The sequence below is a fragment of the Aspergillus chevalieri genome, chromosome 4 (genome assembly GCF_016861735.1).
Source record: "Aspergillus chevalieri M1 DNA, chromosome 4, nearly complete sequence".
Lineage (NCBI taxonomy): Eukaryota > Fungi > Ascomycota > Eurotiomycetes > Eurotiales > Aspergillaceae > Aspergillus > Aspergillus chevalieri.
This window is the reverse complement of record NC_057365.1, coordinates 3345946-3367932: the sequence shown is the minus strand read 5'-3', so window position 1 is coordinate 3367932 and position 21987 is coordinate 3345946. Positions and strand designations below refer to the sequence as shown.

The following is a 21987-nucleotide window of genomic DNA, read 5'->3' as shown; positions in this document are numbered from 1 at the left end:
TGCGGTACAGTTTAGCTCTAACACCAGGATCCAGGGCATGAAACAGGTGCAGGATAGTCAAAAGATGAGATATACTTCGGGTATCGTAATTGCGCCCCAGATACCCGGCGGCTTTCCGGCCTAATGCCCGATCTACAGAATATATCGTATTTTCATGGCCACTGGAGTGAAACAGCACTGTGGAGTTTAGAGTCCCACGGCGAATGGTGGATCTTTCCTTTGGCTTCATGATAAGATGCAGCGTTTAGTACTCTATACTACTCGAGCCTGTTGGTCTCCCTGACGGTGGTTGTTTTCCACATAGTTAGCTAACTGGAAGAATAAACAAGTACCTCCCATGCCTCTATCCTAGTGAGGAACATCAATATTATAGCCCGTCCTTTTGAGTGGATTTCCAACTTTCTCAGCGGCTAGTTGATCGACCGGGATGGCACGCATCCTAGGCTCGATCTTACCTTAATAGTATTCATTTATTGGAATGGTCCGGCATTAGCCTCTTGCGCATCCGGATGCCGGCCAATGAACTCCCGCTTTCCCATGACTGACCGGAATCGAACATTGTGACCTTCACCATCGGCGGAGGATGTCGCTTGGATTGGGTATCAATATAGTGCATTCCTTTATGCTGCTCGAAAAAAGTGTAGGCATTCAAGGTAGCAAAACAACCCCCAGCCCCTCAAACCTTGTTTTTGCGTGTTTTCAACCTGCAAGTGTTGGTATAAATACGCCGGTTTACTGCCGTGTTTTGAATTTGCCTCCATATAAAACACCATCGAAATGGAGCACAATTACAATGTGGCGCTTGTATTCGGCGCAAGTGGTATCTCCGGATGGGCAATGACCAAGAACTTGCTCTCATATCCCACGGCCAACACTTTTCGTCGCATAATTGCTCTCACAAACCGTCCCAGATCCCTAGCGGAAAATGGACTACCCCAGGACCGAAGACTAGAGCTGTACTCTGGCATTGATTTGCGCGGAAGCCTCGAAGAAGTCATTGAGAGGATGAAGGGAAAGATCCCAGGTCTCAGCGAGGTCACTCACATGTACTACTGCGGTAGGATGAGCATGAAGCCACATAACTAAGTGATTTGAGAAGCTAACTCATGATGTCGCTGGCAGCATCTTCTAATGCCACGTCGTTTACCGAGACTATCTTGAACGCCAGAGAAATAAACATAGCAATGACTCACAACGCCGTTCATGCTACGGATCGGTTGTGCTCGGATCTCAAGTTTGTGGTCCACCAGACCGGAACAAATGTATGTCCTTTCATCTTTCGATGGCTGCAATCTACTGACATGCAACGTGATAGTATTATGGTGTTGCAGTCTTCGAGCATCTCGACAAATTTCAAATCAATCCACCCCTGAAAGAAGACAACCCACGTGTCCCAGCTCCGTACGGTGACGAGGTATTCTACTACGCCCAGGTAGATCTAATCCGGGAAGCAGCAAAGGGCAAACAATGGGGTTGGTGTGAGGTCCGACCAGATATGATCGTCGGTAACCCCCCCCCTTCTCCGGGATATGGTGATCTCGTTATGTGGTACTAATATCTTGGTAGGTTTCGTGCCCACTGAGACCGCAATGAACTTGCTCGAGCCGGTAGCATTGTATCTTTCGTTGTACCGATTCATCCACGGACCCGGGGCGACGGTCCCCTTCCCCGGATCACCCAAGAGTTTCATCTACACGCATACCGACACGTCCCAGGACATATTGACCAAAGCAGAGATATACCTCTCCGTTGTCAAACCCACCGAAGCGAACGGAGAGGCATTCAACATCGCGGATACAGCGACCCCGGGCCCATGGTCTGTAAAGTGGCCGATGCTGGCGGAGTGTTTCGGGCTCATGGGAACAGCTCCCATTGTCGATGGTTGGGGAGGAATTGATCAATGGTGGAACGAGCACCATGAAGATTACCAAAGGATGTGTGAGACATACGGACTCCAGCGACGTGCGGTTTCGGAATCTGCCTGGGTTTTTTCCAAGGTGTCGTTGACGATGCTGAATCGCAATCGGGAGCTGAGCCTTGATAAGATTCGGAGTATCGGCTTCACGGAGGAGCTTCCGGTTGGTCAAGGTCATTATGTGACACTCGACCGTATGGTGGATGAACGCATCCTGCCCCCTAAATCTCGGTTTTGGCAGATAGTCATGGGTAACCGATATGCTATCGATTGGCTTTAGGAGTTACAGCTCTTCGAATCCCGAACATGTCTGTTGTTCAGATAGAGTTTATCACAAGGACATCCTCTCACGGATGCCATATTATTCTCAGCCACAGGCGCTTTGACCACATAGTCAAATTGTTCATGCCTTAGGCTGCAGGTATCACAAGCGCTATAAGAGATACCTTCAGCGAGAGAAGGGATTGATACTCCTTAAAGCATCACCACAGCAGCGAAAATTAGGCACTGTTTTCCTCAAATACTTATATGTTAGCATCTCCTGTATAGTTATCAAAGCTTATATAGTAGCACATGGCGGTTGATCGGACAACAGGGTACCGGATCGGGTAAATCGAGCTCTAACGAGATAACCTCCGAATGAGACAGTCTAAAAAAATGAAAGAAGGTGATTTGTCTGTCTGTTTCAAATCCTTACATGCAGGCCACTTTATTAGAATCCTCGTACTCGGAATATGGAGTACTAGAGAAAGTGCTGTGTATACTCTGTACTAGAGGGGGGTTGTTTACTGCCCAACACGTGTCATGGCTGCCATTAGAACAGAAAACAGAGGAGATTTCAATGGAGAAATTCAAGGAAAGACAGTGTGAATGGCTTTGTTTGCCAGATCAAAGCCGTCGATCTTGTCCCACACACACACACACACACAAGTTCTCTTTAGCACAGCTGTATGTATATACAGAGTGCTGCTCCCCGCTTCGTGCCCCGACAAGCAGCCCAACCAGCATCACCGCTTGTTGTGTATATCGGATTTCAATTGTCTCTTTTTTCTTTCTTTTCTATTCTCTCTTGTCTTCCTGTTTTCTATCAGAATTCAGATATCTAATAATATCCCTCGTATTTCCGTTCTAATCAACCTGTCCCGCTTCCGAATCGGTCCCTCAGCTGAAGGATCGACGACGCGTCTGTCTCTTCCCTCATCGCTTTCTTACGAGACATTATTATTTTCTCCCACACACTCTCTCTATATGGAGGGCTCTCATCCAGTTCTTCTCTGGACTGTATGAAGCACTCAATCGTTCATTCTCTTTTCCCTTTTTCTTTGCTTATTCTTCTTTGTTTGATTTCAGTCATCGATGCCGTTCTCTCTCTCCGCTTTTCGTTGAATCTCTGGGCCCCGTTGATTCTCTGACGTTGTTGGATTTCGATCTGGTTGATTCAACTGTCATTCTTTCTTAATTTATTAATCACTATTCGCTATTTGCAGCTTCTGTCTGCCTTTATCTCTCATTTTATTTTATTTTACTTTGTCGAGTCGTTCCTGCCTTATTATCCACCATGGCGACCGTGTCCACCTCTCTGTCGGACCTGCCTCTTGAGCAGTTGACCCTTTACCAGACGTCCGATCCCTTTCTCGCCTCCATCTTCGTCTTCTACGGTCCTGTCGCAACCGCCAATGCTACCGTTAGCAGCTCGCGCATCCAGGCGCATGTCTTCACCCCCGCCGGTTTCCATAGCTATCCCCGAATTACCGTCTCCCCAGCTGCTCCCTTATATGCGGCCGTCAACCACCTCCCACGAGAAAAACAAGGCGATGAAGTGTGTCGCGGTCTGGCCGTCAGCATGTTAAAGTACTTTGCGGATCTGTCCGAGTCAACCAAGGAATGCCTCTACGATCTCGCCCGCGCGGGGAAGCCCGGTGGGAAGATCCCCAAGATGTTTGATGAGATGCATGCCGCGGATCTAGCAAATCGCATGGTTCCGGTGGAGAATATGGTAACGAACAGTCATAATAATTATAATAATAATAATACGGCTCTATCGGACACGATTCGCGACATCCGCGGTGCGTTTCAGGAACGCAAGCTCCCATGGATCGATCTCGATGTCATCCTCCCCGCCGGAACCATACAACCGCCCCCGCGACCCGACGATAACGATACCTCCCAAGATCTCGAAGACACCCCCGATCACCAATATGGTCGCTACTCTTCGATCATTCGCGCATTGGGGGATCCGATTTTCTTACCTACCTCCCGATTGAAACGTGCACCGTCCCAACCCACCAATGTCAGCCGGTCCCGCCTATTCTCGAGAGGCCAGAAGGAGGCCCTCCGGCTCACCATGTGTGAGCTGGTTGATACGGAGGAGCGATATGTCGCCAAGATGTACCACCTAGTGCGGGTCGTTGCGGAGGAATTCCGGATCAAAGCGCAGTCACGATCGGCTACCAGTACGAGCCCCGACGAGTCGGCCCTCAAAGCCCTGTTCCCGCCATGTTTGAACGAGATACTCGACATCAATATGGGCTTCTTGGAGGTCATTCGTCAGGTACTCGAAGAGACGGAGAAGGACGCCATTGTCGATATTGCGGAGGACACAGAAATGTCGCATCGAGCCTCGTCACGAGAAAGCAAGGACGCCATCGGTGCTGCAACTTTTGCAAACGCTTTGATCGAATGGTTCCCACGGTTCTCGGAACCCTATGCGGATTACATGCGCGCTCACAACGGCTTCACCCAAACCCTGAATTCGTTCATGAAAGACAAAAACTCCAGCTTCTCGAAGCGTGTGTACGAAACGGGCGAGCAACAGCTACGTTCACTCCTCATGGAACCCGTTCAGCGACTGCCCCGCTACAGTCTCCTGATCGACACAATGATGGGCAGCCTGCCTTTGATCCACCCTGCTGTTCGACCGTTTTTGAAGGCACGGGATATTATCAAGGACATCTGTTCGCTGGACAACCCGTCATTGACAGACCATTCGCAGAGCTTCCAACGACTTAAAGAACTTGTCGATGGCTGGCATGCCTCCATTGTGCCAAACGGTCGCTTGATCACCGCAGTTGACTTCGACGAACTGTCGCCACCATATCATATGGATGTGCAAACGCCAAGTCCGAGCACAGGGATCATGCTGCTATATAAGAATTGTTTAGTCCTTTTATCTAAGGCCCCCGACAGCCGGATGACCGCACGTGGACTATTGGCTGATCTTGACCACGCCGCATCGACAACAACAGACGCTCCAGGAACATTCAGCAGCACCGAGATTAGGGTCGCACGGGTGTTCGACATCCACAGCGTTCGTTGTATGCAATCAACATGTGGGCGCATTTTGTTTCTCGCGCCGGCTTCCGGCAAATCTGGAGTCGCGAATGACAATGCTATGGATCTCCTCGCATTAGAGTTGTCTGGTATGTATGAAACACGGGCCAATCGACTGATTGAAGAGTTCGCCAAAGCCAAGATTGAGGGCCGGTTCTCCGAATCTGAACGAGAAAATGGGAAGTGGACACTTCGGAGTCCTACAAGTGGAACAGTGGGTAATATTGGGATTTTAGCTTGCGTTTTTGAGGAGGATGCAGATGGGAAGATGAATCGGTCTGGTCCTGCCAAGATCCGGGTGCTCTTCAATACCCCCAAAACAGAAAGCAGTCGGATGCTGGCCACTTCGGATGTGGAGGTGGTCGTTTTGGTAACGGCCGGAGAGGAAGATCAGTATCGAGTGGACATCGACTCGACCGTCGGTACTCCTTCCTCTGATTTGGTCACAGCAGATAGCTTCATACCAGTGCTTTCAAAGCGTCTCTTGAATGTGCTACTTCCGCTACATGGTCCTCGAAATCCAACCTTGACTGTACCCATTGTACACTCGAACTTTGAGATTCTCCGTTACATCGCCGGCAACCTCATAACCCAAGTCAAAGCGCCACGCGGTTTCCGACCGCCATCACCGTCCAAACTGCTTTCGAGTCTTTTGGGTGGAAATCAGCCAAAGGACAGCTCATCAAATCTCAAGACACCTAACTCTGCCTCGTTACTGGGCGAATTTCCGAGGATGCCACCTCCAAGGATCAACCTCACCCGGGCCAACACCTTACCCTCTAGCGTCCCTACGAAAGAGGAAAATCCGAACAGAATTTCCGTGGTCGAGACAACCGGTTCCAAAGGACCAGAAGACCAATTTGGCTTGTTGGAGCAAACCTTTGCTGCCTATGCTCTGGCACTGCAGTCGCGGAGTGGGAACATCGTTGGACGAACCCTGCGCGGGAGGGACAGCGTGGATCGTTCCTCTGTCAATGAGCTGTACAATGTGCTGCTGGAAGATCCTGGAAAGATTCAGGCTGCGGCCGAAGTTCCTGTGGACACACTATTCGTTGCCTTTGAGACCTTTGTGGCTAACGCATGGCGGGAACACATGGGACCAGTTCTTGACCCATCGTCTCTAAAGCTCATTCAGAGCCAGTTTGATACCATGTTTCCGCGTGACTTTGACGAGAGTTTCCGGAAGTTCTTGGCCGAGATGAGCCCTCAGAACCGTCGTGCGTTTGCTGCGATGGTACGGTTGCTTGCGGAGTTGCTGGACGCTTCGGGTAATGACGGTGATCGCGGTGCTCTTACGGCCGCCTTTGCGGAGATCCTCACCGTCGATGGTGATCCGATGCAACATATCTCTCTCTTGGATCGCTTGGTGGATGACTTTGACAACCTCTTCGATGAGTATATCCCGGGTGGTGCGTCACTGGAAGGGACCCTTATCTGCGACCAAACCAAGTCCGCATCGCACAACACGGGCTCCATCAACTCCAATGCGTCTTCATTCCGGAAGCGGTTCGGTTTCAGCTTACACCGCGAGGGATCAAAACATGAAGGGGAGAGCAAGGTGTCATCCATATTGCGAACCTTGAGTAAGGGCAAGGGATCAGGAGACTCAGAATCCAACACCCCCAAGGGCTCTTTGTCACGCTCCAAATCGATAGACGTGGATAACAGTCTAAGCCTACTTTTACGCCCTGGCTCCCGTGATCGGACCGCAGCGTCTTCTCAGGAACAAATCATTCGTCCAGGTAGTGGGCATGAGCACACTGGGTCTATTTCTTCGTCGATTAGAGGTATATCGACAAATGCGCCTGTCAAGGTCCGCCGAAAGCGACGGAGCTCTCTTTCTGACCTACGACCTAATACTGCTTCGACAACAACGACATCTGACTCTTCACCATCAAGACCTGTAACTCCTGGGTCGGGGTCTAACGTAATGACTCCAACAAAGACCAGACCACAGAGCTCAGGGTCGGGCCGCAGTCCGTCGCCAGTTAAATTCGGCTCGCCTTCCAGATCACCCACACGTCCTGCCACACCTAGCCGCAAAGAGAACATTGATCCTCGGTCACAAGGGGAGCGTTCACCAAGGAAGAAGGGTGAGAATGCCAGTACTGGCTCACCGGAAGAGTACAAGAAGAGGTCTCGGGCGTTGAGTATACCGTCGCGTGGTGGACTACGAGAGCGTCCGGCGTTGGCTAATAATCCTGATCTGAAACGCGGTGGGACTCCACAGAAGACGCAGAAGTTGCGGATGCAAAGTCCGCAAAAACTACGGGATCGTCTTCAGAACGAGAAGAGAGCCCAGGCTTCTGCACATTTGGGGTTGAAGGATGAACTGGACCTGATTAGCAACGAGTTGCAAGGTCTGAAACTTCGACCAACGCAGCAAATCCATGCTGTGAATGAAGATCTGGACGCCGACGAACACTCTTCAAATGCTGTGCTCGCATCCCGGATAGAGACTCTGGAGTCGCGCTTCGAAACATTGTCTGGAGACCTTAACGGACGGACATCTGCCATGGAACGGGATCTAGAATCATCTCTACTCGTGAGCGAGAAACGGGCCAAGAAACTTGACGAGTTGTATCGCGAGGCCAGCGCGGAGAACGAAGCGCTCTACGACCGGTTTAATTCGGAATTGAGCAAGCTTGCGAAAGATGTACGATCGGGGAGTACAGAGGAGGCTCTCAAGACTCAGTTGAACAGCGCTCTTGATGAGATTGGGCGGTTGAAGAAGGAGAATTTCCGTCTCAAGAGGGAGGTTGGTGGTTTGCGTGCTCAGCAAGCTGCCGTTGCATTGTTGAAGGCGAGCGATTGAACGATACCACGTCAATGTCGATGTTGATTTCCAGGCTATTGAATGAGTGCCTGGTGCTGGCCACGCAGGCCCATGTTTGATTCCGTCCGATGATCGTGGAATGGACACGAGATCATGTTTATTGATGGCCTTTCCTTTTTCTTTCTAATGGTATCAATACCACCGTGGATATGACTAGAGGGTCTATATGGCCGACTCTCTTGGGAACGACATATTTCTGATTCTGGTTCTGTCTTTTTCTACCTGTTTGGTTATTACTCGTGTCTTATCTTCTATCCTTTTCTTTTTTGTCATTCGCATCTCTCGTTTGGCAATCATATGCATACCATGCATGCACTCTTGCACTCTCTGGAGTCTATTGGCAGAATTTTTTTTTCTTTTCTTTTGCATCTTTACAGTTGGGAGCAAGTCAAGTTATCTTCTAGCCTTGTCTATCCTTGTATCTTTCAATTCATCTCTTTACACCTTCCTTCCCCCCCGCACCCCCCTTTCCTTTTTTTCTTTCACCTTTTCTATTGCATTCCTTTTCGTCTGTCATGTAGAATAGGAGAGGTCTTTTATATTTGTTTAGCGTTCATTACTCATATCTAACAGATCAAACCGAGCCAATAAACTCATTCAGTCAGACATTGATTTGACAGTTTCTTCGTCAATCATCTTGTACTGCCATTCCCAGTATACTTCACATGATATCTCCGTCCCTGACAGAGACATCGAGTACGGGAAACGAATATCCAGCGTCGGTAATGCGAGTAGGTTCTCTTTGACTCCCGATTCCTGTTGTTCCTGGATGAATAAAGCAGGAATGGTAAATCGGGACTGGGCGGGTGATTCTCGGGAAAGGGTTTGACTTAGTTGGGTCCAGAGAGGATTCGTTTTCTTTCGTTCCTTGTTCTGGGTTGGTTGTCCGTGTTTTGCGGATGGTGGCGGTGTTGAAGAGGAAGGGGATGAAGATGGATATTCCCGTAGATGGCGTAGATCAGATTGTTGCAGTGGGCGAATTGTGACTGGTAGGGTATTTTCAGTCAGGAGGATTTCCTTATTTCCGTTCTTGTCGTTGGCTTTGGCGGTTGGTGGTGAAAGTGAGCGTGTGCTTGGTGTTATGGCAAGTCGGAACCAGTACCGGTTATCCCATAGCTTCCAGGGCGTATGTTCGTACTTATCAGAGGAGTGTATATGTTGTTCTTGCTGCTTGATGACGGGAAGAACCGGAATATCAAAATCGAGAGTCGGAAGACGATTACGCATAAATGGCTGGCGAGATAGAAACCATGTATCTCCACTATTCCCGGCATCTGCCAATTTTCTCTGAGAAGGTTGAAACATGACACCTCCCAGCGTGAATGGTTGTCGTTTTGGTTCTTCAGTGCTTGGTGGTTGGAAGACATGCTCCGTGAAGTTCTCGAAACTCCTCAATGGGAAATGATTCTCTGGGAATGGCGATACTAACTCTGTTATCCTGCGTAGAGTGACTGCTTGAATTTGGTTGTTTCGTTGGTCCTGGTTCTTTGTAAATCGTCTTGTAGGGATTGTACCGGCTGGTTGTGCAGAGGATGAAGGCGGGAATTGGATTGCCATCGTGCCTGAGGTGAGATTCAAGTCGATGAGTTTGCAGTGTCGCAGGATTTCATTCGACAGGTCAATTGAGTCCTTGAGTAGGTCCTGGCTTGCTTGAATCAAAGACAAGATAGACGGCGTTGTAAGAGCCCGCGGTAAGCGGTTCCCAGAAACAAGACTCCGAATCGCATTCCTCGGCGTAAGCGTAGGATCAAAATTCGTCGGATCATTCACAAACGGAACATTATGCTCACGACAAATATCCAATAAATTCGCCTTCGGAAACGAGAGCAACGGCCGACAAATCGATATCCCCCCGCTCGCTATCACACCCCTCGACACCCGCGTCCTCATCTTCGTCGAGGACAACTTAACAGCCTCCCCACTCTCCGCAACACCATAAATCCCATGACACTCCGGGATTCTTGCAACCTGCGGAATCCCCATGAGCCCAGCCCCTCGAGCCCCCGTACATAGCCGCCATAGGGTCGTCTCAACGTTATCATCCTGATGATGACCCATCATTAGTGTTTCAATGTCGTCATTACGACATGCCGTCCCAAGAGTCTGGAAGCGGAGTCTGCGTGCGAAAGTCTCGAATGCAGAGGGCTTCCCTTTCCCTTGACTGGTGATGGCGGTAGACCAGTCTAGTTCGAGGATTTTGGTGGTTATTTCTGTGCTTACATTAGCCACATATACCTACTAGTTAATTTGAGGGGATCAAGGAAATGGTACCAAGCTGATCAAGCCATCCCCTCACCATCCTCGCCTCCCGCGAACTCTCCTCGCGGGCTTTATGGTCGACCACGAAAGCCGTTACGGAGAGATCTTCCACGAGTCCGCTTTTCTCTAGCTGTTTGCATAGATATGCCAGGGCCATGGAGTCTGCGCCCCCGCTTACTGCTAGTCCTGTATTTTTTTTATTAGTGTATATTTTATAGGGATAAAGAATAAAGGGGAGGGAGGTACCTAATCGTCGTGGAATGAGCGATTTGCGGAGGCCCGGAAGGCGTTGCGATTCAGTCCATGCTCGGCGGAAGTGGTCTAGGAATTGGCGGATGGTTATTGTTGCGGGGCTGGCGAGAAGACATGATGCCCTCATTTACGGTCATTGATTTGAAGTTTCAAATATGGAAGGGGTGGTTGTAGTATGTGAAGTTGATTCAGACGTTGTGTCGGGAATTTACGTTCAAATCTTGGCGTTGTCGAATGCAAGTAAAACTACAAATTGGACATTTTTATACGCGTTGCGTTTCCAAGTCAAAAGGAAAAATCAATAGATGCAGAATAAATAATGGCCAATGCTATCATACAAATATGGCGTCTAATATTAACATCGAAAGAAAGAAAGAAATTAAACCCCCAACAACCTCAAGACAACCGTCCCAAAACACAAAGCGTACAAGTACACTCTTCGCTAAAAATTGTTAATAGACGTCGAACCAGATCCCGATGCCGTCAAAGAATGAATACTCCCCGTTGGCGCGCTGCCATTCTCTCCCCCATTAGCAGGAGCCGGTTCTGCCCGTAGATGAGAGCCAGCTTGACTATTATCCTCGTCGCCACCTAAACCGAGGATTGGGAGGTCTTTCTTTCCATTGGACTTGTAGTAGAGGATCATGTCGCCTGAAGTGCGCCAGATGTGATTTCGGATTGTTGCTAATGTCATGTTCGGGGGGATTAACTAGTCGAGTTAGTTAATTGCGACTTCACTCAAGATCATGGAGCCGAAGACATACCATATTCTGACAGTATAGCTCCAGGTACTCCTCTGGCTTCAGTGCATCCTCCGCGGGTTCTTCGGTGAAGGTTGGGTCGATTCGTTCGGCGACGTAGGAGAGTACCTTCTTAGCACGAAGCATTCGGTTTGCGTTCAAGCGGGAATTGTTATGGTTGCTCGGGCCATTAAGAGGGGGTCTACAAGGTTAGGTGCTGATTGCGCACAGCGTATCAGGATAGGAACATACCCATCAGGCTTGACTACCGGTGGCAGAAGGTTATCAAGTGGTCGCAAAGTAAACGCCACCTTGACAGGTTCTTTGTGCGGCATTTGGTCCTAAGTCATGTTAGAAGGGAGTATAAAGTGTTGCGAATTGGGGCTCACCTTCAAAAGAAGCTCTGCGAGCCATAGAGGAATCGACTTCTCTAGCTGATCGATCTCCTCGCTCAGACGACCAACACTCCCTCTGTACAGATCAGACGCAACCGCCGTATCTCCAGACTCCTCCTGTATGAAGACAGCAGTCCTCGGCGGGATATTCAACACAGGAGTCTCGCTATCAGGGATAGGCGTGATAGCCGAGGTCAAATCCTGCCCCGGATTCGCGGCGAGGAACTCATCATATCCATGTCGAATCCGCTCGATGAACCCACTCAGGTTATTTTCAAACACCTTTTCTTCCTTGACAGATGATCTTTCAGATTCCTCCGGCTTTTCCTTTTCTTCCTGGATCTGCTGCTGCGGCTTGACTTCTGACGGTGTCCGGCCGAGTTTTCCCATGCGGAATTTCTTACTGAACAGGGAACTTCCCTTTTTCTTATCTTCTTTGTCTGGTTCGACGGGTGAATGAGAAAGGGCTGTTGGTGTTTGGTCGCCCTGGCTACCTTTTTCTGTCTCCGTGGTTTGCATTCTCGATGTAAAGTAGTCGCTTGACCGGTCTGACATGGAACTCCGGGTGGCATCTAACGTTTGCTGGGGCGTAGGCGATGCCATGCTGTCTGCAAATTCACCCAAGCTTTGGCCAGGTGACGTGCCTAGATTGTTGCTGTTGCTTCCACCGCCCATAGACGACGCCAGAGTCCCAGGCGTATTGGCAAATCCAATGCCAAATCCAGGAGTCGTCGGGCTCCCGAACACGTCACTTCCAGCCCGTGGAGTTGTAGGTGAGGCACCGTTGTGAGGAATTGGGATGTTTAGGCTCCTTGGTACGTCTCCTGAGGGAATATCCAAAGGTGATAGGTTCGCCGAGTTTTGCCGTGCAACCTCCTCGCCCTTCATGACCGTTTCTGCACGATAGTCTTGGTCTCGGTTGATTTCTGCATCAACCAACGGAGCAAAGAGCCAGCGTAATATCCACTTTCCGAGGTTGACTACGCAGATTAGCACGGAACGAGGAAAGGCAGGGTGAAGAATACGTACTTCTTTGATCATCTCTGAGCTCCGACCGATCAGGCAGATCGATCTCATCTGCGTACGCCTCTGCATCAAAGCAGCGGTTGGGTTCCAGAATGACAGATAATCTACCAGTCCGAATGTCAATTGTACACCAGTGTGCGATACTCTCTGTGGTGTTGATTTCGGCTTCAACGTCGTCCATATGGCGCTTGCCAAACGATTTAACTGGAGCACACTACTCGTTGGTTAATAACAGAATGAAATGCGACTTTCAAGTAACGTACCTTCAGCAAATCCCATAGAACAACCTCTCCAGCACTGTCCTGGGTTAATGTACGTTTCCTGTCATTCAACATGAGATGCTTGATTAACCCGTTCTGACCCTCGATTGTCTCCTCTGGCAGTGTTTGGATGGGTAACGTGAGTTCAAGCTCGTCCTCCACGACCGATTCTATGGATGGTCTTCCTGGCGGCACGTTCGCTTCAGGGAAAGTCGAGGTGCTTGACAGGAGTAAGACGGAATTGTAGGGTATCTTCTTTCGCCTTTGTGGCCCGTTGGCAGGTAAGGGACTCGCGGCACTTTCGCGATCATCAGACGATGGAGGCTCGATCTCAGCGGTCGTGTCGATATCATGCCACCGGTTGATGCTGGACTTCGGAGTAGCTGTCCAAAGGTAGTCCCCTGCAGCCGCCACCTTAACGACCCCTTCGTTCTCCTGCAGCGCTGCGACACAGATTCCCTGCTCGATGTCCGGAGAGTTCCTGGTATCGGTCTTTGCGACAAGGCCGGAGCGATCGCTGGAGTAGAAGACGGATAATTGCGGATGGTTTGAGTAAAGTGACCAGACGCTGTCGTTATGCATCGTCAACGTGTGCATGCATCTTCCGGCGGTAAGGGACCAAATCTTGATAGTCTGATCGGATGAGGCTGTCATGATCGTATCGCCATCGCGATTGACAAGAATATCGCGAATATTATCCGTATGTCCTACAAACTTGGTGATCAATTTCCCGGACTTCGGATCCCACACCCTGACTACGCTCTCGGGTCCTCCACTAGCCAAGACAGACGAAACGGCTCCTAGTGCATAAACAGAGCCCTTGGCCGTGCGATCATCCCCGGACGCGTCGATGTTCAAAACCTCGCCGCCGCCATTCAAATCCCACAGGTACAGCTTATGATCCAAACCACCCGACGCAACCCAATTGGCATGATTCCCCGGCGTTGCAAGAGTTTTCACATAATCGGCGTGCTTCCCAATGCGCGCGGGCACATCCGTCGACTCCGAGTGAGGTCGCCATAACCGCACGGTCGTATCCGAGGACGCGGAAACAAGGGCGGTATTGTTCTGCGTTAAGGCAATGTCGTTGATCCAATGGCTATGTGCTTGTATCTGGTTCCGAAACGTTGTCTGGCCTGGTTGCTTGGAGCCAAGGAATGAAGGAGGTGTTTTGGAGGACAGAGGGCGGTTGAGGTCCCAGGAACAGACGACACCATCGCGACCGGCGGAATAGCTGCATTGTTAGACGGTAAATTAATAGAGATTGCGGCGATGAAGACTCACAGAATGGAGTGGTCGGCGTCTACGGCCAAGCCGTTCACCCCCAGCCGATGGCCTCCGGGAGCATCTGGAAGAGGGAGCACTGCCGCGAGACATGTTAGCCTGCTTGCTCCAATAAATAACTATAGTAATAAGTAGACTTACCGTATGCGACCCTCTGGTGATTGGGTTTAGGGGCCATGCAGAGGATTGCGCGCGAAATTCAACGGCGTGGTAGAGAAAGCGAACGGGACGGATTGCGGAGGAGATGAAAGCGGAGGTGATCCGCAATCAGACGCAGCGGGAGTCAGATGCCATACGATACTGGCAAGAGGGCAATAGTATGGAAGGTAGGGTATAATAAAGAGAAAAAATAGCAGGTGAGACTCAGAGAATGGAATAAGGGAAGAGCGCAGATGGTTGATGGAGAGACGAGGCGACGAAGGCAGAAACAAAGCGGAGATAAGCCCGTCGGGGATTATTTCGAGCCACGAGCGAACCGGGGATTAGATGCACGGATATGCAGGAGAATCGATATAGAAATGGATTTACGTAGGATATTTAGTACAAGTATATATAAGAATACTCGGTAGTTGTTGAGAGAAGCAATATTTGTACTGCAGCCTGCATGAGATCGGCAAGGATATAGAATGCCGCACTATACTTGGGAAGCCACTCTGCTGTACCCAGTCACCGTAGTGCGTCTGATATTCATTGACTCCAGAATACCCCTGGTTGACCCTGGTTCTGAGTAACAATGAGCAAGGCCTCAGCTCAGTGCGCTGATGTCATATCAAACCATCGCACGTGGCCCATAGACAGACCAACTTGAACATAGTTAATACTTCTCGTTTTAGCCAACCAACACAGCTCAATTTACCAGAGTCCGACCCCCAGAAGAAAGGAACAAGGACAATGGCCATCCCCCTCGCCCAAATAAAACCAACCTACCCCCCAAACACCCCCGACGCATCCTCCGAATCCCCCACCATCCAATCAACCATAAAGACCCTAAACCTCCAGCCGCACATCGAAGGCGGCTACTTCGTCGAAACAGACCGCGACACGCTGCGCGTCCCAAACCCTCACCCTCCTAGGTCTGAAAATGACACAACGCGCTCCGCAAGCACCTCCATCTACTACCTCCTCACCCCGCGCTCCCCGCTGGGCGCTTTCCATCGGAACGCCAGTCGCACGGTGCACACGCTTCACCGCGGAAGAGGGATGTATGTCATCTTGCATGCGGATAAGGAGAGCGTGAGGAGGAATGGGGGGAAAGCGGCTGTTGAGACGTTTGTGGTTGGGCAGGATATTGAGAAGGAGGAGAGGTTGCAGTGGGTTGTTGAGGGGGGGAAATATAAGGGGACTTTCTTGTTGCCGGATGATGGGGGGAGTTCGAATGGGTTATTAATCAGTGAGGTTGGTTCCCTTCGAACATGAGAGAGGTGTGTTTATGCTGATGTTGGTAGACTGTCGTTCCCGGATTCGAATTCGCAGACCATGACTTTCTCCGCGCTGACAAAATGGACGAACTTCTGACCCCAGACCAAGTCCAGGAATTGGACTGGATGCTCCGCAAGACGAACTAATGTACACACCAGAAGACATAATGTATAGAGCAGTATAGTAATGTACATGTCTATTCACTCTTCCCCCGATCCTTCCCCTCCAACGTATTCCACGTAAACTGATAACTACCCAAGAATATAGCCCCTCCAATCCCAATCCATGCCACCCGTGGTCCAATCCCCCTCCAAAAAGCCCCAACCCCTTCCTTCGAAATCTCCTGCACAACATCCCTAATCCTCACCTTCGCAGCCTCACCACCAGCACCATCACCCCTCCTCGCAAGCATCACTCGCGTCTTAATTACATCCAACGGCGTCGTCAACCCCGCCGCAATAGCCCCAGCAACACTCCCAAACATCGCACTCGTCGACGCAGGCACCTGCCCCTCAGTCCCAGTAGGAACAGCCCCCGCCGCAGCCATCCGCTTAGCATACCTCTCCTTCATCCCCTCCCACAGCGTAAACTGCAGGACCGTGAACGGAATCTCCCGCGCAATAGTAATCCCAGCGCCGCGGTACAATTCCCTCACCACCTGCCCGTATCCATGTGCATTCCGTAGTGCCAGGATATCCTTCAGCGCTAGTAGACTCGATCCCCCGAACAACCCCGCCTGCGCGCGTTGCTTGATAACCTCTGTAGGAACCCGCACCGCGCAAGCGGCAATCTCGCCCATCGACGACGCAACAGAGTGCGTGAGTGTGATGTGTGTCCGCGACGCTTTCTCGGAGCTATTCGGGGCTGGTAACAGCGAGCGCTTCACGCCGTCGTAGACAATGAAGAACGACGCGGCTGATGGTGCGGAACCGAAGAGGACGGAGGGGAGGCCGGCGTAGATGCTGCGGATGGTCTGGCGAAGGGAGAGTTGGGGTGTTGGTGCGTTTGTGCTGGGGGCATGGCTTCGGGCTTTTTGGAGACGGGTCTTGATTGTGTCGAGGGGATAGAGGGAGCAGTCGACCGTGAGACCGGCGACGGCACCAGACTGGAATGCAAACTATCAGCTTACCCAATCCACGTAGAGGTAGAAAATTGAGAATAACAGCGTACAAGCAACGATCTGGTCCAGAGAGAGACCAATGGCTCCGTTTCGTGCTGTTGAGCCATGGTGGGATGCTATCCGAATCAGTAACTGGTTGAACTCAAGGCTCCTCCAGTCACACAGTAAATCGTAAGCTTGTTAGAAAGCTTGGAATGGCAGCAAAACCAGGTTCTCATTTATCAATCGAGCGAGATTCGAATCCGCGCGTGCCGCAACTGGAGTTCCTGTCGACTTTCGGCCGCGGTCAAGTTGATCAATGATTAATTTCTTTTGACAGCCTCCGATAATCGGTTTGTCTAAACTCCGCAATCTCCGCATCGGTCTTACGTCAATTCATAGTACTGCCCTCCTACATTCAGCTATAAAGAAAGGTTTCAAAGATAGCATTATATGTGATTCCAATTTATTTATAATATCTACCAGCCCCTGTGTCTCTCCGTATGCAAGTAGGAGCACGAAAGAATGGACAATGAAAAAAGAACGAGCCCACGTCCCCAGGCGAACCTTATAAACACGACACAAGCCCGGGGAAATGGACCGGAAACGAGGAAAAAGGAGACAAGCGAAAATCTAACAGCCCAGCCTCTATCCAGACAGTAACCACAACGCCGGGAAACAGGTGCAAAGACAGAATTGAGGAAGTGCCCGCAATCAGCCTTGCCAGTTGCAGAACCTGATTAAAAGCCAAAGCAAAACAGTCGAGGTCAAGTATAAAGACAGATATGGACCCCGGTAGTGTATCAGACTGTACAGAAGCAGATTAGGAAAAGGAGGAAACAGAAGCACAGAACACCGCCCAATAAGCCAAAATAGGTAGATCGATCAATCCACGCTCGGTTGAAAGAAACAATAGACGATTAAAAGGTTAGACGATGAGCCAGAGAATGGCAAAAGATAGCATAGACAAAAAGTGAGGGGAAGTGGGTATTTTTCTCTTCGGACAATTGGACTCGCGCAATATGTAAACACCGATGATGATGAGGTATATTACTTGCCCTTCGCAGCCTTGCTAGCTTTGCTTGCAACGGGAGGCGCATGGGAGGGCGGTTCCAAGATATGGGTATGGTTGTTTGCTTTGACGATGCCACCCGTCTTCTCGTCTTGCTCACAGACCTGGATGTTCCGAATCCAGTCATCGCTTAGGACTTCGTCCAGAGTGGCCCGTTGGCTCACGGCAACCTTGAGCATGCGGCCAATAATATACCGGCTTTCACGTGGAAGAATACGTAACAACCTCCAGGGGCCCTTGATGACCTCTTGACGTTGAGCATTCGACTGCTGATTGGGTGGAAGCGGGGGTGCCTCTTTGCTCGTGGTGCGCGTAGGCTTATTGTTGCCGTTACTGGTGCCATTACTCGGAGTCTTGTCTTGCGGACTCTCGGGGGGTTGGTTCTCGTTTTGTTCAGATGTCGATTCTCGTTGATCCGAGCATTGATTGTTATCCGACTTCCCAAAAGATCCGTTTTTATTCGCCTGCGATTGTTTGTGCTCGTCATGAGTAACAGAAGGAAGATCAGTGTTAGACCTGGTTGGACGATGGCGTCTAGGTTCGGCATCAGGGACGGGAGTCCCTGGCGTTGGGGGCGAAACGAAGAGTCGGTACGAGTTATCACTGACTCGTGGCTGCTTCCAGGGGAATCGTCTCAAAGTCATACAGCAGAAAATAATCGCCAATGACCATATGTCCGTGGGCCGTGGATCATACTTTTTTTCGTCGTAGACCTCCGGGGCCAGATACGGGTCTGAGCCCACAATTCCTGTGAAATACAGTAAGCTTCGTTGAACACGAGAGATTCATAGGCAACTGATCACTCCTTACCTGAAGCGGGGACAATGTCGTTTTCAAACGGATAACGGAACACGACCGCACTGCCAAAGTCGATAAGTTTCATGATGCCATGCTCGTTAACAACCACATTGTCCAACTTCAAGTCTCGATGGGCCAGACCCATGCCGTGTAGGTAGGCCACACCGCTGAGGATCTGTTTAAACGAACAAGCGATCTCCTCCTTGGCCATCTTGCCCGTCATAACGATGGCAAACAGGTCAAACGGAGCATACTCCATGACCTCATACCAATGACTGCCTTCTTGGATGATATCCAGAGTTTCAATGATGTTGCCATGGTGTAGCGTCGACCCAATACAGAACTCCGCCGTCACCTTTTTGGAATATTCTTTCAAGGTCTCCCAACTATGGCGGTCCCGGAATTGCTTCACCGCAAATGTAACACCGTCGGTATTCCGTTTCAAAAGACGAACGGAGCCGCCGGCCCCAGACCCCAGCACCTTTCCAAGCTTCCCGTACTTGGAATTCAAACCGTGGTCATCGGCGAACGGAACATTGTCAGGTGCCATTTGGAATGGGGTATTCTTGCCAGACGATCGGCTTGACTTCTTGGAAGGCGACGAGGGGGAGTCATTGCGCTTATGTCGGTGGTGACCAATTTTGAATAAACGCTTAAGCTCGGCCATATGGCCATGAGGCCTGCCATCTGAGTCCTGCCGCCCCAGATCCTTCTTGTGACCTCCAAATAAATGACCTCGCTTGTCGCTCGACTTAAGGTCTCCCGCGCTGGAAGAACGCGGGGTGCCGGGACGAAGGCTCTGTGCTCGGCGTTTCAGATCACGACTTCCGAAAATGAATCGAGGATCAAGTTGCGCAAGGTTCTTGGGTGGAGGGGGCCGCTTGCTGCGAGCGTAAGGGTCGTTCGGTTCACCAACCGGGGTGATGGCACCGGGAGGAGTATAGCTTTCGGTATCGATCTTTCGTGCAGAGGATGGACGGCTGTCTTCCTGGTGTTTCACGTCTGCACCGGCGCCAAAGAACTGCAGATGATGCTTGGTTGTATCGGACGGGCGTTTTGTAGACTCGCGTGAAATATCGCTTGGTCTATGGGACAAACGGTCAGTTGATGAGGGCCGGGAAGTTGGCGCGCTTCGTGGTGCCGATTTCTTCTCCGCTGTCGAACCGGGCGGAGAAGTCTCTGGAGTCATTGGGGTTGATTGAGTCAGACCCCCCTTGTCGGTTTCATTGATGCTGACACCACTATCACTCGTCTTGGTGTCGTGCGAATAGGTAGCGGCGGGGGTGAGAGGGGGTGATTGCATGGCTGATGCGTGTGGGGAAGTGCGCGGAGAGTGAGGAGTGGAACCATTAGCTTCTTGAGCACTGCGATCGCTGGATTCTCGTGAAGCAACCTGCAAGGGAGTTTAAGAAGTCAGCCATCTTTCCACGTCACCAAAGCCATGTGTCAAAGCAAGTGAGATCAACCCGAGGAACGCGACTAAAAGAATGCAGAGGAAACGGAAAATGTCCACGACAGCATTTTCTCGACTGTACAACTCATACGTGCATCGAACACCAAACTGCATACATACCCTCGAAGATGGCAAAGAGACGGGCTCATAGGAAAAGTTCCGAAGTCTCGACTCCTGCAGCTGAGAACGTTGAAAGGTAGCGGCCAATGAGCGTATTTCTTCGTCGGAACTCTGGTTCGCGATCGAAGAAGACGGTTTCCCTTCAAGGGCAGGATCCTGAGCCGATACGGACTTCACAGATGGTTCAATCTCCTCCGTGACGGACGAAAAACGAACTTGACCGGGTTGTGATTTTAGCTTGGAGGAGTCGGCATCGGACGCCTCCGGGACTTGAGCGTCCTGCATATGGAGCGAGTTCCGGGTCGCTTGGGATTCTAATGGACCAGAAGCCTAGATTAGACGATGACTCTGAGGGGCGGCACAGAAGGCAGGGTAAAACAGCAATGCACACCTGAATCCATAGCATTCGATGAACGGGCAAGGTCGGTCGTCGATTCAGACGTCATAATCGTCGAAACCAGCTGTGAACGTTGTGGGACACATGCCCCCTCTTACAGATGATAAGCCGTTAATAGTGATTTATTTGTAACAGCTTTCTCTTGTTTAATTAATTGCTGCAGGCGAGACAAGTGTTTTGGGAGCCGCGAAAAACGCAAGCACGAATTAAACCAGGGATTCGGTGTCCCAGTCGAGACGAATCCAGCGGCAAAAAAACCGTTCCTTTTCCTCACCTGCAAACCGGGGTCACCAACGCGAAGTAGTAGTAGCGGCGAGTCTGGGGGAGCGACAACGAATAGACGGGACCGATAGTAATGGTGTATTAGACGGGGGAGGGAGAGAAAGGGAGGGGAAACGGAGGGGAGATTGATCCTGAAGGATTATATTACAACAATATAGAAAGAGGGGAGAGTGAGGCAAAAGAGGATGATGGAAAAAAGAGAGATGATATAGGAAGAGGAAAAGAGAACAGGAAAAGAAGAGCGAAAGAGCAAGAGCGGAGCGCCGTGACAATACATGACGGTAAGATACAACAGTCATAGTGGGGGACCGCCAAGAATAGCGTTTACGTCTTTACAACATCATGTATTTTGGACTTGGCGTTATCTTTAGGACAAAACAGAGTCAATTTTACAGAGTGAGAAATTCACCTGGAATAAGACGGTTTGATTATGCTTTTTTTCTCAGCAGGCCAACGAAATTACAGCGCACAAGAGGAGGCGAACATTCTAACTCTTGTCTATTACCTTGGCAGTGTTCGGGATCGGGCGGAGAGTATGGGACAGCGGTAATGCTTCGTAACGCATGTGGTATTGATCGGGGTCGGCGAGTGGCTCCGTGATAATGAACGGTACAAGAGAACTATGCACTATGCCCAAGGGAAATGTACATAATGCGATTATAATATTTATGATAAATATTACCCTATAATCTCATATTTACTAACGACATCTGCTTATGCCCGGAGATATTACTGAATATGCTCATTGAACAGTACTATTACTTGTATGTACTCTGAGTACTCTGTATGTCTGTCTGTATTACCGGAGCCGTCGTGCCGGCAACCGACCGCGAACAGTCATCTCTCATGATGATTAATCAGATTTTTATGACATAAATAGCTGAATTGATAAGCTGGGCATGCATAATTATCAAGAATTATTAGTCTCTGTATCTGCTCTGTCAGTAATTTGTATGCCTGCCTACATGTGAAAATAACACTAGTGCGTACGAAGCACTCTAACTATGTATGATCACTGCACCGCCGAAAAGAGAAAAGTGGGTCTATGCA

At 50.2% G+C, this 21987-nt stretch overlaps 7 protein-coding genes across 7 annotated transcripts; 3 read left to right on the top strand and 4 right to left on the bottom strand.

Annotated features, from left to right (window-relative positions):
- Positions 1 to 777: 777 nt before the first annotated feature.
- Positions 778 to 2195, top strand: ACHE_41207A (SDR family oxidoreductase; the record flags this gene model as incomplete). Its single annotated transcript, XM_043279491.1, has 4 exons — positions 778 to 1057; positions 1123 to 1262; positions 1316 to 1505; positions 1567 to 2195. The coding sequence occupies 4 exons, from the start codon at positions 778 to 780 to the stop codon at positions 2193 to 2195; spliced, it is 1239 nt and encodes a 412-aa protein (XP_043137165.1).
- A 1278-nt stretch (positions 2196 to 3473) lies between these two features.
- On the top strand, positions 3474 to 8060 carry ACHE_41206A (putative Rho guanyl nucleotide exchange factor; the record flags this gene model as incomplete). Its single annotated transcript, XM_043279490.1, has 1 exon — positions 3474 to 8060. The coding sequence occupies one exon, from the start codon at positions 3474 to 3476 to the stop codon at positions 8058 to 8060; it is 4587 nt and encodes a 1528-aa protein (XP_043137164.1).
- A 618-nt stretch (positions 8061 to 8678) lies between these two features.
- Positions 8679 to 10719, bottom strand: ACHE_41205S (tRNA lysidine(34) synthetase; the record flags this gene model as incomplete). Its single annotated transcript, XM_043279489.1, has 3 exons — positions 8679 to 10291; positions 10353 to 10526; positions 10587 to 10719. The coding sequence occupies 3 exons, from the start codon at positions 10717 to 10719 to the stop codon at positions 8679 to 8681; spliced, it is 1920 nt and encodes a 639-aa protein (XP_043137163.1).
- A 315-nt stretch (positions 10720 to 11034) lies between these two features.
- On the bottom strand, positions 11035 to 14475 carry ACHE_41204S (WD repeat protein; the record flags this gene model as incomplete). Its single annotated transcript, XM_043279488.1, has 8 exons — positions 11035 to 11301; positions 11357 to 11534; positions 11585 to 11673; positions 11722 to 12707; positions 12757 to 12967; positions 13017 to 14247; positions 14298 to 14376; positions 14439 to 14475. 8 exons carry the CDS (start codon positions 14473 to 14475, stop codon positions 11035 to 11037), a joined length of 3078 nt encoding a protein of 1025 aa, XP_043137162.1.
- Positions 14476 to 15188: 713 nt separating this feature from the next.
- ACHE_41203A (cupin domain-containing protein) lies at positions 15189 to 15862 on the top strand (the record flags this gene model as incomplete). The annotated part of the gene is made up of 2 exons (XM_043279487.1): positions 15189 to 15692; positions 15743 to 15862. The coding sequence occupies 2 exons, from the start codon at positions 15189 to 15191 to the stop codon at positions 15860 to 15862; spliced, it is 624 nt and encodes a 207-aa protein (XP_043137161.1).
- Positions 15863 to 15912: 50 nt separating this feature from the next.
- Positions 15913 to 16943, bottom strand: PET8 (putative mitochondrial carrier protein (Pet8); the record flags this gene model as incomplete). Its single annotated transcript, XM_043279485.1, has 2 exons — positions 15913 to 16821; positions 16887 to 16943. 2 exons carry the CDS (start codon positions 16941 to 16943, stop codon positions 15913 to 15915), a joined length of 966 nt encoding a protein of 321 aa, XP_043137160.1.
- Positions 16944 to 17865: 922 nt separating this feature from the next.
- On the bottom strand, positions 17866 to 20704 carry HRK1 (putative protein kinase; the record flags this gene model as incomplete). Its single annotated transcript, XM_043279484.1, has 4 exons — positions 17866 to 18635; positions 18698 to 20078; positions 20259 to 20572; positions 20650 to 20704. The coding sequence occupies 4 exons, from the start codon at positions 20702 to 20704 to the stop codon at positions 17866 to 17868; spliced, it is 2520 nt and encodes an 839-aa protein (XP_043137159.1).
- Between the last annotated feature and the right edge of the window lie 1283 nt (positions 20705 to 21987).